Source organism: Pygocentrus nattereri, chromosome 15 (genome assembly GCF_015220715.1).
Source record: "Pygocentrus nattereri isolate fPygNat1 chromosome 15, fPygNat1.pri, whole genome shotgun sequence".
Lineage (NCBI taxonomy): Eukaryota > Metazoa > Chordata > Actinopteri > Characiformes > Serrasalmidae > Pygocentrus > Pygocentrus nattereri.
The window spans coordinates 21,179,631-21,199,350 of NC_051225.1; the positions used below are offsets into that span (position 1 = coordinate 21,179,631).

At 40.0% G+C, this 19,720-nt stretch overlaps 1 protein-coding gene across 4 annotated transcripts in view; it reads left to right on the forward strand.

The window, feature by feature from the left end:
* The window catches only part of diaph3 (diaphanous-related formin 3), a 468,447-nt gene that overhangs the window by 356,567 nt on the left and 92,160 nt on the right, over positions 1-19,720 (forward strand). For 3 of the 4 annotated variants that reach the window (XM_017699480.2, XM_017699482.2, XM_017699481.2), the window contains 2 exons: positions 10,996-11,091; positions 13,308-13,361. In XM_017699480.2, coding sequence (XP_017554969.1) covers positions 10,996-11,091; positions 13,308-13,361 — 150 coding nt within the window. The remainder of the gene's footprint in view (positions 1-10,995; positions 11,092-13,307; positions 13,362-19,720) is intronic. The other variant, XM_017699484.2, reaches the window with a different exon arrangement.

Genomic DNA, 19,720 nt, shown 5'->3' on the forward strand with positions numbered 1-19,720 from the left:
AAATTTTGAAGGAAATGTCATAAGTGGATCTCAACACAAAAATGTAAAATGGAAAAAAGTTGGATTTGAGCTCTTTAACTAATTAATGTGATACTGCAGAGATGTGATACTGCAGCAGTCAGCCCCAATGTCTTTCTGTTTGCCACTGAATCATTCCATATCACTTCTTCTCACATCTCCTTCTCTTCCTTCACTCTCCCCATTATTAAACTCTCCCACCCTTTCTATCTCCTCCATCAGAAGCCCAGCAGGCCAACTCCTACCTCTGCTCAGTTTTCTATTTCTCATTCTCTCCTTTTCGCTTCCCCCCTGCTTTCTCCACTTCTTTCAAATGAGTTGTTCTCAACATCCGTCCATCCATCCATCCATCCACCCATTTCCCATAGGTCTATTCAATTATCTTGGCAAAGATTCCACTGCCACTAGCATCTGGAATGCAATGGAGGTGTGAGGGTCAGTAATGTGGTCAGTCATCTCTTCATATTTTCTATACTTCTTTGTCCAGTTTGTAAATGAAGTGTTCCTTCTGCACTTGGCTGATTGCTTAAAGCTGCAAAATTCTTTTAATGTGGGCCACAGTGAGATGTGTGGGTGTGTATTTGGTTACATTCATTTTAAGAACAAAAATGTCCTGTAGGAAAACCAGTGAAAAACAGCAGTAGCCTGTTTAGAGAATAACTAAGTAGTCCTCACTTTGTGAAGTACTTTTTATCAAGGCTGCATGACTGTATCTTATAGTGAGACCACTGTTTGTTTAATTTCTAACCTCAGAAGCCATAAAGTACAAGCTATTCCTTTTTTGGAGGTATCTCTGAGATTAGATGTGAGATTATCCACTTGCATAAGGCATGGGGAAGTCATAGAAAAATAAGCAAAAAGTCTCCAAAGCTTTTTGTGAGCTGTCATTGTTCATTTTTGCTGTTTTTTTTAAAGATATAAGGAGAATAGGATTCCTAACAACCATACAGAACCAAAACCTTTCACAGAGAGATTTATCACAGAGAGTAAATCCAGCTCCACTCTTACTTCAGTCCACAGGTGTTTCTGTCGATCTTGCACTGTAATAAGATGCTACTCAACACTGTAGGTCTGAAAGGATGTGTAGCTTTCAAGAAGCTATTCCTGAGAAAAGGAAATCAATAATAAAAGAGAAATAACGATACAAAACTGGGGTAGTTCCCCTCCTGTCACTGGGGTGGGACCCTCAAGGGTATAGCTCAGTACCTTTAGTCAGGGAATATATTTGTACCACAATCCATTAAAATTATATTTTCTAAGTTATACTGACTTTACACACCCCATCTCATCTCCAGGTTTTTTTATTTTATTGTTTATTGTTCTAATGTTTAAAACATTAGGTTATGAACAAAGGTTAAGTACAAATATATACTTTTCCACTGGGAAAATTTACAGCATATAATAGGACCTTAAAACCATACCTGCATACTTAAAACTATACCTGCACAGTATCTTTATTTTTAACAGTGTAGTGTTCTCAGAATAATGGACTCCTCAACGTGACTGAATGTGTTTGGTATTGCTTGGTTCGTAAGAAGCAAGTAAATGCAGCCAACTTCTAAGACTGAACTTCGGAGGTATGGAAAAATATTCCTGCATAGGGAATAGGGAAAAACAGAAATATATAGTTGTGAATTAAATTTCTGTTACACTTTCTTGTTTTCCCTGCTCTAACACCTGACCCTGCGCATGAAAAGCATGTTAATTACCTAAAGAACTGATTAACACCTATTATAAGTGTTATGTTAAGTTGACATTAAAGTCAGACATCAGTTGGAAAAAGTCTTTATAATTGTTTACATGGGTTTAAAGGGGAATTTCACTTCTTTCAGAAATTCTGCATAATTCAGTTGTTGATGTTTTCTTTGTGTGATATTTTGCTTTGCATGTATCTCGCCACTAAGAACAGTTGAAAACACCCACATTTTAGTTCAAACTTTTATCTCAAAACTATTATAAAATATATCTCAGACATCAGACAACATATTTTGAACCATTTTATGTATTAACTGTTTAAGTATTAACTGTTTTAGAGGCATTACATTGTTTTAAGGTCTGGTACCTGTCACCACCAGAGTGAACAACTGGCTTGGTCAGTTTCTCAAGAATGTTCACATCACATCACACTTCACATCAAAGCACTATAATTCTATCCTGGTATTAGGACCAAATTAATTTAGCTTAAATCTTACTGAATTATTTATGCATAATTTTGGGTAAAAAAGTTCCTCTTATAGTCAGATGTCTAGCTGTAGGTGTCAAGCCCCCCACCACACACACACACACAGCTGGTATGAAAAAGGTAAGGGTGTTGCAGAAAATGGAGGTTTGAGTGACGTGATTGTAAAGAAGAGCAGCTCTGGTATCCTCATATACACACACTCAAAGAGGGTCATGATGCATCCACCTGGTTCATCTTAATTCATCTCTCCACTCTTTAGCCCTTTGCTTTAATTCTAGCTGCCTCTAAACCCACCTCTCTCATTCTTTCATCCCACACTCAAAATCCTCTTTTCATTTTTCTCTCGTTATCCACGTCTTCTCAGAATCCATATTTCCCCCTATTATGTGCCCTTTTACCTTGCACTTTCAGCTTCCATCTCTCTCGGCTTCCAAACCAGTCTCTCTCTCCTGTCCTCCCCTCCCTCTCTCTGAAAGCTCGCTGTGGTGCAGCATGGACCTTCCTGGCTGTGAGCAGGCTGCCTGCTGCTGCTGGCCATGGTGCTGCATGGCTGGCTAAGGTTTAAGGCAGCTCGCTCTCTGTGCTGTTGGAATGATGCGATAAGTGATTGGCATTCACAGCTCGTTTTTCCGCAATGGGGTTATGGCACTGCCATCCACCATTACCCTGGCGCCACCAAGTAAAAATAGCCCATTGAACCACCTGACTTCCACCCCTCAACCACCTCCACTCCACTCAAACAGAGCATCTGCTAAGCATAAACAGACTAAAGGAGATGGACTGTGTGTGTGTGTGTGTGTGTGTGTGTGTGTGTGTGTGTGTGTGTGTGTGTGTGTGTGTGTGTGCGCGTGCGTGCGTGCGTGTGTGTGTGCACTCACGTATTTAGCTCCTTGCGGGAACCAGATGTTCCCAGAATGATGAGAAGCATAAACATTGTGACATTGTGGTGGGGACCTTTGCCTCCTTCTGGTTGGAAAACTTTTTTTTTTTTCTCTAAAAATGCTTTTCTTTGCCAAACTGAAACATTTTTAGTAGCACTTGAGCCCTACCATAAAAATGTGATGGCAGATGTCATAAGCTGTCATGACAGGTTTTGTTCAGTAATGCAAAAATGCCATGTTACCGTTATTGAGAATTGTCATAGCAAATGCTTTAATGTTTGATATTAGTTCAAGTTCAACAAGTGGGATTAGGTGAATTGCATTTTTCAGCTACAATAATACATATGTGAATAGAAATACTCACAAAGATAGGAATACAAATCATCACTGTCCAAAAAATAATCTCCAAAGTGGCATCTTTGCAGGAGAGGGCCAAAATGAAAAATAAAAGTCAAAAATATGGCGATATTTGTTTCATATTTGTCATGTAAATATCTAGCAAAGCTCAAAAGGTTCTAAAATAAAACTTGGACTACCTGAATTAGCTTTACAGAGACATGTAACATTTATGTTTGTAGGGTTTTTAGTACAGTATCCCAGCATTGCCTAAACATTCTGTGTAATAAATATATCTTTAAATATCAATTCAAAATAATGGCCAGATCTGTCCAATGAAGGTTTTTTTCCAGCTCAGTATTTGCTGATACAGTTATGATTCTGATATCATCATACATCCCTAATGTTTTTAGAAAGTATGATGTTGAGATGCGAGAAAGCTTCACCTTTGCCTACTTAATTCTATATTTCGGGTTAATTAGGCATAAGTGTGGAAGTGTTTAGCTACAATCATGAGCACTTCAGTGAAAATATCCCCCAAAACTACTGTTCAGACAGGTAAAATTGTAAACATGTAGCCAAAAGGAAATGAACGTCTTTAATTTGTTCCTGGGAGAAGTAACAAGTGCTGCCAACACACATACACTCACGGCTGGCCTCTCAGTCCAGTCTGTTGCTGTACCTAATTGAAGTTTGGCTAATAAAGGTCAATGATGCTCTCCTCCCTGTGTATCTGTGCCTGATAGTGGATGTTCCTCTGAGCCCTTTTCTCTAAATTTTCCTGAATGCTCTATACAATAGCATCATTCCTAGACCTTAATTACCCGATCCGCTCCCTCTTTATCCCTGCCATACTGTCAAAGAATACACACTGATTGAGACCAACCCCAACTTTATTATCTGCTCTGAAATTACTGAGTCCTTTTGACTCCCCTTGTCTATTGAGACTGGTCTGCCACAGGCCAACAATTGCTCAATCAGCATGGCTGTGTGCAACCCTGATGCGTGTTAATAACATCAGTGGAATGGTGTGGTGGAGCACTCTGCGAAGTATAAGTGGTGAAAGCAAAGTTAGTAGAGTTTACTAAAGAGATAAATAGAGTAAAAATGTGAAATGTAAGTCAAGAGAAATATCTTTTTGTTGTTGTTGTTGAAGCCATATTCCTATCCACATTTCTGTCTTTGCTGCACAATGTGAACATAAAGCAGATGAAGATAACTGATATTACCTTACTTAATAAAATGTACAATGAAGAAAATCAATACAATGAGATGTGGTCCTTTCCTGCATATGGAGGTAATAGCATTCTGTAGGCAGTGTGTTATGTTTTTATACCACCGACATGAAAAACTGCAGTGGAACATGCCAGAAATTAATAGCATATGCCAATCACAAGTGGAACGTCACTGATTTCTTTACCATATCTCATTTAGATTATTATGTAATGATTGTTTAAAGGGGACCCCACTCTCTCGATGAGCCCTGTGTTCTCTGATTGGTCAGCTCATCCACTCTGTTCTGATTTTGAAACTGCTGCAGACTGAATATTCTGTCCTGAGCAGCTCTAAACTATTTTTCCAGTGACTGCAGTTCTGCTGTATTGGTTTGAGCCAGAGTTCTTTCCTGAAATTCAGGTCAGCACCTTCTCAACATGGCTACAAAACTGAGTATACTATTCCTGGCCTCCAGGATTTGCTGTACATTGTGTGAGGACATGCTAAACTTGCCAGTAAACCGAGAATTAAGGATCCTGTTACGAGATTACATCATTTTGTCACAAAGGGAAAGGGCTGGAATTCCAACAAGGCATTTCAAGCAGCTGAGCAAAGTGGTTTCGGTGGAAGTGAGGTTTTTTTGTGTTGTTGTTGTTGTTGTTGTGTTTTTTTTTTTGTTTTTTTTTTTTGTTCCAAAATATCTTTGTCATTTAAATTTTTTCCAGATGCACCGTATACATACACATCACCACCTTTCAATACAGCATCAAACAATTCAGTTAATTGAAAAGAAATACTACTAATAATAATAATACATAAGTAAAGATGCTAAATAATAATTGTTTTAAAAAAAAAACCCTTCCCCAATTTTCATAGTTTACAGACTCACATTAATTGAGATTTGTAGTTTTCATCTGTAATCATAATCATGTATGGTTCCCAGAGATTGACAGAATCTTCTTGGTTGCCCCTTATAATGTATTTCAATCTCTCTAGTCCAATAGAGTTCTCTTATTTTCAGTGTAGGACCTTCCATGCTCTTCCAGCACAGTGCAATGGTCCTCCTGGCCTAAAGAAGTCCAAAGTCCAGTGCTGGGTATTGTATCGGCATTTGTAAAAAATCCTTCTGATACATCCCAAGGAAACACAGTTTGGCATTTAAGGGACTTTGGTCATAAATATTTCTGCCAAACACTCTAACATTTCTCCAAAAACCCATAAACAGTGAAAAAGATTTTTCCCTTTTCATTCATACACTTTGTACAAATATCTGGAATATTAGCAGACCTATGGTGGAGTTTAACAGGCGTTATATACATCCTCATCAGCCACTTATATTGAAGTAAACGAAACCTTGTATTTACTGTTTGCTTTTAGACAAGCTTTAAGACAAGCATCTCCCCAATCTCTTTCATCAGTGTTCTCTTTAATATCTATTTCCCATGCGTTTAGTCTGTCTGATACTGATTCAGTGCTATAAGCAACTAATATATTGTAATATTTAGATATATGTCCCTTTCCTTCTTAACTCCCCTTAACTTCTTCAAGTTCTGTGTTGTTAAGAAAGGGATTTTTTGTACATCTTTTCAGTGTCTTAATATCAGATGAATATAAATATGAACTCAATGGTGAATCCGGAATGAACTTTTGTTCAATATCTACCCAGGCAGGTGTTGTCTCTACACTGAAATGGAACGAGGCCGCAGTTAGCTGGGTAGCCATGTAATACCATTTGAAGTTAGGTAAGTTGGAGGCCTCCCCTCTCATAAGGTAAAAATAATAGCTTAAGACAAAGTCTAGCTTTCCTATCGTTCCAAATAAATTGAGTTAGTGATTTATTAAGTGTATCGTAAAAGGACTTCGGTAATGGCAGTGGAAGTGTTTGAAAATAGAATAAAAATTGGGGCAGAATTTTCATTTTTATTTAATATATTCGTCCGATCATAGATATAGGCAATGTAGACCAGTGATTACGGTGGAAGTGAGTTACTCCATCTGGCATGCACTTTGAGCTTTGTAACATTGAAAACCATTTAGATGCACAGAAAGATATATAACACACTAAAGGAAAGGTCCCATTTATGTGCCAGTTATGTCACGAAGAAATCACGTTTAACGTGCCGATGTCTCTTGCTGGTTTTGAATGGTATACAGTCATATACAAATGTTTGGCACCCTTCGTTAGGTGTTTTGTTGATTATCTAAGTGAAGATAACTTAGCACGTCCTCTATGGGATGGAGTAAAAATAAATAAATAAATAAATAAGACCTAAACATGTGGCTTTTACAAAAGTTATGGAAGAGTTTGTTTTCTTTTTTCAGCTAATAAATGCACTAAAATTGCAGAAAAATGCCGCATTTATTTTTGACTAAAACTCCTATTTCTTTGAAAGGGGAGCAGATCTGTAAATACAAAACTGAAAGTGTCATTGTCACATATGAAATCACAGCAGCATATATGGTTTGTAGCATTTGGTTTAATTAATGCACATAAAAACCTTATGAAATCAATAAAACACATTTGTCATTATTTATATATATATATATATATATATATATATATATATATATATATATATATAAATCTTTACCGATCTTTATCTTTACCGATATTGAGCTTCTTATTGGATTTTGCTTGGTGGTCAGAAACGCTTCTCCTTTCCCTCTGGCTGTGATGTGGTATTAGGACCAGTTGCAGTTCATAGCAACAATTTGAGGGTTATTTGTTTTATATTTGCTTTTCACTTTCCGCTGCACAACTGTCGGCTAGGAGCTATGCTCGGAAGCTGTCATGTTGAAAAGTGCAGCTGGCCTGCTACTGATCATTTCCCTAGGTTAGCTAGCCAGCTATATTAATCAGCAGCCCATCAAATTGTGGGAGACGTAGGTAAAATTATGTTAGACCTTAGGTTCACATTTGAAATTGAAGTACTAGCATCAACGGTACGTCTGTAAATGTGCTCTGACAACCTCATTTGAAATCTAGATCTGGTTACCTCTACATTTCAGCCTGGAGGGTTGAAAGTATGTTCTGAGAGGAATTTTCAAACAAGAATCCTGACCATTCAAGCACACGAATGGTGTGAGAGAACAAATTTACCAACATGGCCATGGCACACGGCCTCGAAATAAGAACAGAGTCAGACGCAACCTAGTCTTGTGATCTCGTATTGAGAACTTTTGGGGGAAAACATGAAACTTGAAAAACTTTATTCAAAAAATACTGCCCCATGTTTTCATGTCTGCCAAAACACAAAAAACACATATTCACTCATTTATTTTAATAGAATAAACTTAATTCATGTATAGCATTCCTTAAAGCAAAAGATTTTAATCTGAAGTGCAAGTCAGTAAAAAATCTGAAATGTGCTTTGATGTCTGATTTTAAACTAATTCAGTAGAGTGATCCATTAATATTATTAGACCAAAAATATCAGTGCAACCCTAGAAAAAATATCCAGAAATGAGTTGAGTTTGTCATTCATAATTAAGTGCAGATTTGTCAAAGGGGGAGACAAAACAGCAGCTTATATTCCTCTGGCTCTATATCTGGGGCATTCTTTCCACACCTGGCTCTCCAGACAGATGTTTTCAGCTGTTTCTGTCAAATACTGGAGCTCTTCCAGCCGAAACAGCATGTTCACCAGTGTGCTGCTAACTGTAATCTCGTGGCACCCCCTGTGCTAATTGCCCCACTGTGATCCTTTAAGATAACATGGCTTTGTCACGTTCCTGATCATCTGGCCTGCAAATTTGTGTTTTTTATCCCAGTTAGTAGGTGATGTACCTACTATATGTGCCTATACAGAGAAGGAGTTCAGGTACTTTCTGCAGTATGCTCGGTTTTCATTTGAACCCACAAAACCTTGTTTTTTGTGTGTTTTTCTTTCTCTTATATTTTTCTTTCTTTATTTCTTTTTTTCTTCAGTATCAATATATCAAAGGATTGATGTAGCAAGGTTACGCTGTCAACACTAGAGGTGCTTACCAGTTAAACACAGTTTTCCAGTGCACTGCTGATAAACACTTTTTTCTCAAAACCTGCTGAAAACCACACTTTTCTGTCAGCTTTATTTCTCTCTCTTGCTCTCTCTCCTCCCCTCTTTCTCCTGTGTAAGCTGTGAGAAAGTGTGGGTGCTGTGTCATGTGTTCCGTTTGACTGTGGATATGGCGGGCTGTGTCGTGGCCAGTAGCGATTTAGTTGCAGGCTTTAGTCCAGCCTGGCTCTATTGTGCCTGAGGGGCTGCGGTGTCCGCAGGCCCGCTCTCTCTCTGCTCTCTGGAGGCCTCTGCAGCAGCAAAGCCAGTTGCTTCGGGTTAACGACTTCAGCTCCAGATCCGTTTTTATGAGAGGGCCGGCAAAAGCCACAAATACAGTGGATTTGTTTAGAGCGAGCGGCTCACAGGTGATGTATGAGCCAGTTAAGGGCCTGTCTGCTTCTCAAATCGCCGAGCTTTCCACCCTGATGTACTGCCCAGGGCCCAGCGCCTCTAATCTTTCTGCGCATTGCTATGGAAACCCTCACTCAAGGCCAGGAAAGTAAAATGGAAAAGAAATACCCTCACCACAATCTGATGGTTGTGTTCTTTTTTTTTTTTCCCTCTCCTCTCCCTCTCTCTCACTCACTCTTTCCCTCTCCCTTTCTCGTTCTCTTTCTCTTAGTCTCTCTCTCTCATTCTGTCTATATCCTGCCTCTTTCTTGTTCCATTTCACTGTTTTTCTTTTTCTCTCTTTCTTTGTCTCTGTCTTGTTCTCTCTATCTCTCGTTTTCTCTCTCACTTTCTTTTTTCTTTATTTCTTACCTTCTCTCTTTAAAATTCAAATTTCATTGCTATGGGATTCAGGTCTGGAGAAAGTGCAGACCACTCCATTTGAGGTACCCCAGTCTCCAGCAGCCATTCCCTAATGATGCAACCTCGATGAGCTGGAACATTGTCATCCATGAAGATGAAATTAGGCCTGTATTGTTCATGCAGAGGCACAATGACTGGATTAATGATGTTATTCAAGTAGTATGGGCTTGTTACTGTACCATTCACAAAGTGTAGGGCAGTTCTGTATTGACTATATTCTGTATTGACACCTGCCCACATTATAAGACCACCACCACCTTGTCGTTCAGCTCCTTGTTAGAGAACAGCAACTTGTGCAAAAAGTATTGAAACATTGAACAGTTGGCCATGCACATTCAAAAGTTTAGAGAAGGTCACACCCGTAAAGGTTAGAGTGCATTTTAGGTTCATCCTGAAATTTCACCCGAAAGCCAAATATCCCTAATGTTTTGTGAGTAGTGTATATAATAAAATTGATATGTATAGACAGTAGCATAAACAATTATAAAAAAAACAAACAAATAAATAAGCGATACATATATAGCATATTTAAGAAGATAATGTTATCAGAAGAGTTCAAACTGTTCAAAGAATACGTCTCTTATTGATTGGTCTTTTGGAGGATAAAGGTTTTGCCCATTAATTTGATTTGATGCTGTTTATGGAGGAGCCAGAGGACAAGCTTAGATGCTGAAGCTCAGTGATCTGTTATCTGAGCAAGCAGAGGATATGAGGTTCTGAGGACAGGTGATCGGGTGGTCAGAAGAGATTTCTTGAAAGGAAAAGTTATTATTAATTTCCAATCTGAAATAAGCAGGATCTTGTTCAGTTATGAAGAACGCCGCATATGACAATAACATTTAAGATTATCTTTGATGTTTGTATAAGACTTCTTAAGACTTATATACCTTGGGTAGCATAAACCAAAGATAATAAATATTGGTTATGAATGTCCTTGCTACTGTCTGTGTGCGTGTTGTACACATGTATGGTAATTGGTTAAAAAAAAGTTCCTGTTACTGACCTCAGGTTGAATTTATATATCTTTTATTCATGAAGTGTATTTCATTAAGTTCATCTGTTTATTTGTTTGACAGGGGCAGTGCTCATTAATCAACAGGAAAAAAATGCTGTAAATGAGCCAGAGTTAGCCCTATAGGCTTGTGTGTGTGTGCATGTGAGTGTGAGTAATAGTAGCAGGCAAAAGTCCCTACTGCTAACCTTGAGTTGAACTAAGAATGTGTGTGTAAGTGTGAACCATGCACGTGCTTGTTCCATTCTACAAAAATCAGATGATCTGTCACATGTAACTAGTTTCTAATTGAATCCTTAATAGTTCCTTAATCTGTCATATGCACAACCTGGAATCTAGGTTATGTTTTATTGGATTTGGATCAATCTGATTGAGTGATAGTCATTATTTTACAGATCTTTTTTGAACATGTGTAGATGTGTAGAGGGCAATGGCTTGCGCTTTTTTGTGCTCTCTCTCATTCACATTCTCTCTCTCCCTCTGTCTTTCGCTCTGTAGAAAAGGATGAGACTGGAGTGATGGACAGCCTGCTGGAAGCGCTGCAGTCTGGAGCTGCTTTCAGAGACCGCAGGAAAAGAGCACCTAGGCCCAGAGGTGAGTTTCATGTCTTTCATCATCTCTCCTTTCCCTCCATGACACACGATCCTTTTACGTCGCTTTTATTTAGATGCCCCCCTACCTCTCCAGTCCTTCTTCAGTAATCCCCTTTTTGAAGAATACGCCATCTATCTGACCCCTCTAGTCATCGGGATTCATACCCTGACCTCTGCTTTCAAACAGGCCGTCTGTATGTATAATATCATATTGTTGTAGCCAGCGTGGATCCCAAGGGACTGCCTAAGAGGGTTGTTTTTTTCCACCTCCCAGAAAGGTAAGGGGAGCTGGGGGAGAAGGTGCTGTCTGCCCCCAGCCTATTATGACTGGCTTTCTGGCTCAGATCTTCATACTGGCTGGCTGATGTCATAGTTGGTTACAAACCCGAGTGCCTCTAGTAGGCCCAGATCTGATCACACTGACGCCAGTCTGAGTCGATATGGTCCTTTTTCACGATGTGGACATGCAGGAAGACACACACAAGCACGCCAGCTTACACAAACACACAGTGAGATGTATGTTCTCCTCCAAAAATACTGGCATACAAGAAGACATATACTTGCCCATGCTCTCAGATAGGCTTAGTAAATAAATAAATGAAGTGCGTCATGAATGGGTGCTACTACTGCAGACACAATTTGCAAAATTAAATCAGTATTTCAGGAGCATCCATCTTAAGCTGCCAAAGTAGAAGAGTAACTATTATTATTATAATAGTTATTATAATAACTATTATGCAATACTGTGCAAACATTAGTGACTACATTCCTTTTATTCAATTTCCAGTCAAAATGACCGTTAAGTACAAGTTATTAATTCTTAAAGAGATATTTGGAGGAGTTTAGATATAAGATAATGCACTTGCATAATGAAGGAGAAAGTTGAAGGAAAATAAGTACATTTTTTGAAAGATATAAAGAAAATAGTAGGTGCTCAAACAAAGAAGTTGCTGATGTTCTCAAAACACCCCAGTGGACACACCAGAGGTCAACATCACTGCACGTATATCGCTGTTGTCGGAATAAAACCAAAGTGATAAATTTACAGGAGAAAAGAAAAACATTACTTTTTTTTTTTTACCCAAATTTCTCCCCAATTTAATCATCTCCAATTCTACCCGCTAGTTTGGACTCCCTTGATCACACGATGCTATCAACGCTAGGATGATGAAAGCTAACAAACGCTTCCTCTGTTACCTGTTAACTGAACGCACTCGAAGGAAACGCCAACCGCCAGATCTGTTACGTCAGCTAACAGACGCCTGCACTGACTCGCATCATGTTAAGTGGTGGGGAGAGTGAAAGAGAGCGAGGCCAATTGTGCTCTCTTGGACTACCGACTATGGATGGCTTGTAGCATCACACAGGATTGAATTTGTGACCTTCTGATGATAGGGCCAACGCTTAGACAGCTGCGCCAGTCAGGAGCCTACATAATTTACTTTTAATGTAAGTCAATGGAACCATACTGTTTTCCAAGTCAATTTGGGAGATTTCTTTCCATTCATCGTGAGATTTATTCACAATGTAAAGAGCAACAGGCATTTTCAAATTATGTCAAAAATGGAAATAAAGATTTGGGCAGCTTCTATGACTGAACCTTGTAGGTGTAGAAAAATGTCCCTGCTGATCACCAAAAAGAAAGGAAGTTGTTTTAAAGGAAAAGTTTAATACTTCACCGTCATTGTACTTGCAAAATACTGAAAATTTAAGATATTATACTTGTGTAATTTTCTGTTAAATGGATGTTTTCTTGATGCTGAAAAATATAATAACTTGTAGTTATTGGCCATTTTGAGTGGAAATCAAACAAATGAAGCATGGTCTTTGACTTTTGCACAGTACTGTATGATTGAGCTCAGGACTACTATCCAATAGTTCTGCCTATATCAGGAGGAGACCAAAAAGTCAGAATCAGCTCCCCACTGACACAGCACAATAGCCTTATCATCTCACTACGGACAGTGATCGGAATATACCCCACTACACTATAAAGAAATCAACCCCCTGTTGGCAAAAGCATCCAGAATAATAACCTAACTATCAGACTGGAGCGATCATACTGCCTGGCTGTATGAGGTGAAATCAGTCGCTCGCAGAAGTATACATTGCCTCCATTCTCACAGATGGTATGTTATCTGTGTAATGCTGTGTTAAGTGCACGTATGTGTCTTTCTTAGTCTCGCACTCATACGTTATCTGTCTGGTGTTCCACAGATGAGCCACCTCAAACAGTCAGCCAAAGGCCAGTTCTGAAAGACTGCAACCATGGTAAATAGAAGAGCGAAAAGAAAGCGTCTCTCATCTGTGTGCTTTGCTCACGTTCTCCACTTCTGTGAATCTAACCTTAGTCCTTGTTCTTTAACACCGTGCTGTTAGTCTTTTTCCATCTCTGGCACTATAAGGGCATTATGAGCTTTGCTTCATTCTTCAGCCACTGAGATCTTTGGGAAATTGAGATTGATCAAGCTGCATCTCTAATCTGTTCCAAGCTTAGTAACGCTACCTGTGATTATGATACATTTATTGAGCCAGTTAAGAATTTGGCACCTAGTGTAATTATGAACATGAAAACTATTAAACATTTCACATTATGCTTATAAGTCTGGTTGGGCAATATTGCAAAAATGTAAATTCAAAGTGCACAAGGTATTCATGATATATTTCATGATATAAATTTTTTGCACAGCAAAGCAGTTGGCAGATTTTAAAGAGGCTGTAAAAAGCTGGGTACACATATAATGTGATTATACAGTTTGTAAAAAGAAATTATTTGAAAAGCAAACGATTAGTAAAATAATAGCATAATGGATGGATATCCAGTCAGCAACGTGCTATAGTGCAGTTACTATAGTTAGTCTAAATTTATCTTTTTTTTCGGTGCATGCACTTGTTCAGTGTTTTAGAAGTAGCATAATCAGTAAAGCATATTGTGAGGTAATTAATTACGATGCCAATAACATATTGTCATATTGCTCCTGTGCCTAAAGGGACATTCCGGCCAAAAGCTGGTTTAATGTTATTTTTGATGTTATGCCCTATTCTCTAGCACAGCATTAAATGGTCCTGGTCTTATCGATTTGACAGAATTCATGATTTTCATGTTTAAATTCATCGTTGTTCTTTCACTACAAAACTCAGCATTACACAAACACATCATGTAATTCCTGCGGTGTCAACTAATCATGGGTGCTAGTCTAACCACTGACGTGTTGTATGTAATAAATACAACCAAGCTAGCATTAGTGTCGCTCTTACCTCTGCCATCAAGCAAATTGGTAAAGAAAGCAGCAATAATATACACAGAGTGTAGATTCCTGAAAACAGGACACAAACTGATATACAGATATAGCTGTCTACATAGCCAGCTACTTTTAACTTTAGCTTTTAGTTTGTGCTCCTCCTCTGGTGAGTTATTTCTGTTGTTTTAGTTATCCATCCTCTCCTTTGTAATGACAATTAATAATTACATAGTTAAGGTGAGATATTTGACTTCCTAGCTATAAAATGTACATAAATAAAAAAAAACTTTGAAATAGTTTTTCAAAGTTCTTCCCACTTCCTCCCACATATGACACCAGAAAGGGCTTTCAGAAAGGGCTACACACAACTGCTAGACCGTGGTTATAGATGAGTAGACATGTTTACAACAGATATAGCAGTGGTTTCATTTGGGCCGGAGTGTCCCTTCAAGTTCTTTTAGCCATCAAGGTGCTTTTCAAACGTGCTTTGCCTCATAAATATGCTTTGGCAGGCTTTTAAACCAGTCAGATATTTTTGCTTTAGGCTTTATGTCTGGTTATGTGTCATCGCTTAATAGCTTTTAAAAAGTGCTCTTGTCCGTGGACGCCTGCATGACGGAACTCTTCTGCTTTCTCTATCTTCAACAACTGTCTCTTGTGTGTTTCCAGCCAATCGCGTGGCTCACAGCTTTCCTTGCCTCTGTTGCCATGATTGGCTGTTTGGCGTGGGTGTTTGAGCTTTTACTGTGCGGGGATTGTTGCTAATGTGCATGCATTAGCTCTGGTGACAACTGAGTGTTAATGTGTTCTGGAGCTGCCCACGGAGACTTGCTGATCTCCCACCTGTCAGAATGACACTTCACAAGCAGCCTGCCTGCTAGGATGTAGTTTTACTGGCCCAGTTGCAATGGGAGCCAGGGGAGGGGTGGTGTGCTGAAGAACTTCACTGTCATGCTTCAGAAGCTCCACAGCTTTGATCCATGTTCGCTACTCAGTGAGATCTGACATTAGCAGGTAGCAAACAGGTGACTGATAGGACGAACTTCATGGTAAGAGCTTAATCACTAGCCTTTTTAACAGTATGTTAGATTGTGTAATAGCATACTTATTAAACGTGGTGAAAGCTCGTTCCAGCCGAACACGGCAGCACCTTCAACAGCTGACTGTCTGCCTCCACCGCGCCTTAGCGGAGACTTGCTAACTGCCGAATATCTTCATATAACCTATCTGCTTATGAAGATATTGAAATACTAATGAGTCTAAATTCAATTTCCCAATATTACGTATGGTAGGGGCAGGAATATAGTGCTTGATCAGCATGAGATAAACAACAGCGGCTGCCTTGTCAAGGTTGCACCATAATCGTTATTGAGGCACTTAAAAAATTAAGCTGTAACCTTATTAGCCTGTTATTGCTTTTAATAGGAGTCTGTGCAGCTGTTAGAGCGAGCATACATGAATACAATTACCGCGAGTTCTCCTCCCACTCTCCACCCATAGTACTGATAATGTCTCTATCCCTCTCTCTGTCTCCATCTCTCACTGTTGCTCTCTCTCTTGCTCTCTCTCGCCTGCTCGCTCCCGTTCTTAAATTAGATCGGAGCGAAGGAAGACAGAATGAACCGAAATGGAGAGAAAATTGAATACATGAAGGAAATTAAGCTAGTGATTTAGATAGAGGGTAGAGGGAAACAGAAAGAAGGCACATGTCCTGATGTGATCCATCAGCGGCTTTGTACTCCTCTCACCCGTCCCACTGGCAAAAAGAAACGAAGGGCACAGTGCATGGTAGGATGGCTCATGCCGCCGGCCCCCTAGAGGGCCGTGATCCTCTGAGGTTGTGCTGAGGATGCAGGCGTCTCTGCCCTTGTCCCCGCGCTCTCTGTGCGGTCGTCTGACTAATTGAGCCCCAGGCTTTGCCGTGTCTGCGTAGGCCCCAGCTCCAGCAGGCCCCGGTGCAGGCCCGGCTAATTAGCTCTCATCTCACACCAGGCTGCTGTCCCATTCATCTTCATTTTCACTCTGCCATCTGCTTTTTAAATAAAAACTCCACAGTGTCACACTCACATACACTCTCAGCACGCTCCGGCCCCTGGCCTGGTCCCCTCGGTGCCCTACCTCACGGCCCAAACTTAATTACTTGTTTTTTGCACAGCGCCATGTGATGAATCTGTACATTTCTCTGGAGATTTGTGTCAGGTAGGAGGGCATTTGTGTGCACACGTATTGTTACTGCAGTGCTTGTGTATGTGTATATGATCTGTGTTGTACTTACACAGACTCATTTAGAAAAAGCTTATCTTAAAAAATACTTTCTCAAATAATTGGCAGTGATTAAGTAGCAGTTTGCATAATGATTGCGAATTTTAAAATTCCTAAAGTCTTAGTCATTTTTGTAGAAAATAATTGGTTGGTTACTCAATGCTAATAGCAGTGAAAGTAACAGCCTTAATGTGCATTAGGGCTACACAGTATAGACAAGATACAACACCTTTGGGTTAAATTGCATTCTTTGTTGTTTGTGAAAATGAGTTACCCGTCACCCACAGGGAACAAAATGTCATTGTCCTGCAAATTTGCTATTTTACAGCTTCTGTTTAATTGCTAATTTAATATATTGAAAAACACACACAAAGCACAGACTGCATCCTGTTTTGCTTTATATTCCAGCATATTAAAATTAGCAAATTAGCAGAAGTGAATTCTTTGTAGTGGATGTGCAACTTTTTTTTTTTACTTTAGAAAGTCAATAAAACGTCATTTAACCATCAGGTTTCAAGTTTCAAGTTTTGTGGTGAGGCTCAGGTAATTACTTTACAGAAAATAAGTTTAAAAATTATATTTATATATATATATATATATATATATATATATATATATATATATATATATATATATATATATATATATATATAAATTAAAAAATTAAATATATTAAATATACACAAAATATAGAGACAATATACACAAGACCTAGAGACAGTATATGTTTTAAAGTGACGTGAGTAACTGAGTTGTTCTTTAAAGTGGCTTAGTGTTAAGGTGTTATTGTCCATAACAGAGATAATATGATAATACTGACAGAGTGACTGAGTGAAATGGTAGTTGGGGATGGACCCACAGCTTGTACAGCTTGCCTGACAGCCTGTGGGTAGAAACTGTTCATTAACCGGGTTGTTCTAGTCTGGATGCTGCGAAATCTCCTGCCTGATGGCAGGACGGTGAATAGGCCATGTGCTGGGTGGCTTCTGTCCGACCAGATCTTTTTGATCTTTCTAACCAGCGGGACTGGTACATGGCTTTTAAGGCTGGTAGTTTGTTGCCTATGATGGCTTCTGCTGTCCTCACCACTCCTCTAAGGGCCTTGCGGTCACAGGCAGTGCAGCTGTGGTACAGTGATGCAGCCTGTGAGGATGCTCTCTATGTTGCACCTGTAGAAGTTGGTGAGGATCTGAGGAGGCAGACCAAACTTCCTGAGCCTATGCAGGAAGAAGAAATGCTGATGGGCAGATCTCACAATAGTGTTGGTGTGGTGGGTCCAGGTGAGGTCATCAGTGAGGTCTATGCCAAGAAACTTCACACTGCTGACTCTCTCCACTTCAGCTCCATTGATGAATAGGTGACAGTGACCACTCCTCTGCAGCTTCCTGTAGTCCACGATCATTTCCTTTGTTTTGCTGATGTTGAGACGGAGATTGTTGTCATGGCACCCCTCAGACAGAGCGCTGATCTGTTTCATCTCCATCAGTGATGAGGCCTAAGATGGTGGTGTCATCAGCAAACTTAAAGATGATGTTAGACGTGTGTTTCGCTACACAGTCATGTGTATAAAGGGAGTAATGGAGGGGGCTGAGCACACATACCTGGGGAGCCCCTGTGCTCAAAGTCAGTATAGAAGAGAAGTTGTTCCCAAATTTCACCACCTGGGGTCTGCTCAACAGGAGGTCGAGTATCCAGTTGCACAGACGAGAGTTCAAACCAAGTCTGTGAGCTTAGGAAAGAGTATGGCAGGGATGATTGTGTTGAATGCTGAGCTGTAATCTATGCACAGCTTTTGTACATATGTGTTCTTTCTGTCCATGTGTGTGAGAGCAGTGTGTAGCATTAGTGCAGTGGCGTCGTCTGTAAATCTGTTGGAGCGGTATGCAAATTGGTGAGGGTCCATGGTGGCTGGAAGTGTTGAGCAGATGTGAGCTTTGACCAGCCACTCGAAGCACTTCATAACTGTAGATGTCAGTGCAACAGGGCGGTAGTCATTCAGGCAGGTGACAGAGGATTTCTTGCGGACTGGAACAATTGTGGTTTCCTTAAAGCACTTGGGAATCACTGGCAGTTTTAAGGAGAGGTTAAAGACATCAGTGAAAACCTCAGCTCGCTGGTTGGCACATGCCTTTTAGTACCCGACTGTGGATACCGTTGGGACGGGTGCCTTGCGTGGGTTAACTGCCCTGAAGGATCTTACCACCTCAGACAGGGGAATGGCTAGAGCACAGCTCTCCTCATCTACTGGGAGTTTCTCAGCAGGTGAGGTGTTAGTTGCCTTAAAACGAGCATAATGAGCATTGAGTTCATCTGTAAGTGAGGAGGATGAGCCCCTATCACAGATCACACCTACTTTGTAGTCAGTGATGGTGGGTGCACAGGCCACTCCGCATACATCTGAGATCAGAACCAAGATAGTTAGATTCCACTATGTCCCTGTAGCTCCTTTTGGCCAGCTTGATGGTCCTTTGGAAGTCATGTCTGGCCTTCTTGTAGCTAGCCAGGTCACCAGAGTTGTAGACAGCAGCCCTTAGTTTGGCTCAAACCTCAGCGTTGATCCAGGATTTCTGGTTGGGAAATGATCTGACATTGATTTTTGGTACAATGTCTTTAGTGCATTTACTGATGTAGCTTGTGTTGGAGTCAGTGTATTCACTGATGTCTGTGCCAGCCACATCACGAAACATCATCCAGTCTATCGATTCAAAGTAGTCTTGAAGTGTGAAGATGGCCTCCACACTCCATTAATAGACTGATCTGAGCACTGATTTTTCCTGTTTAAGTCTTTGTTTGTATGCGGGCAGGAGAAGATTAGAGGTGTGATCAGCTTTGCCGAAGGCAGGGCGGGGGAGGGGTTTGTATCTGTCCTTGATTGTGGTGTAGCAGTGGTTAAGAGTCTGTTCACCCCAGGTGGGGAAATTTAACATGCTGGTAGTATTTGGGCAGAACCTTCTTCAAGTTTGCCCTGTCAAAGTCCCCAACCACAATAAAAGCAGCTTCAGGGTGCACATTCTCAAGTCCATTAATAGTCGCGTACAAAACCTCCAATGCATGTGATTTATCTGCCTGAGGTTGGATGTAGACGGTAGTGAGGATGACGGAGCTAAAGTCCCTGGGCAAAAAAAA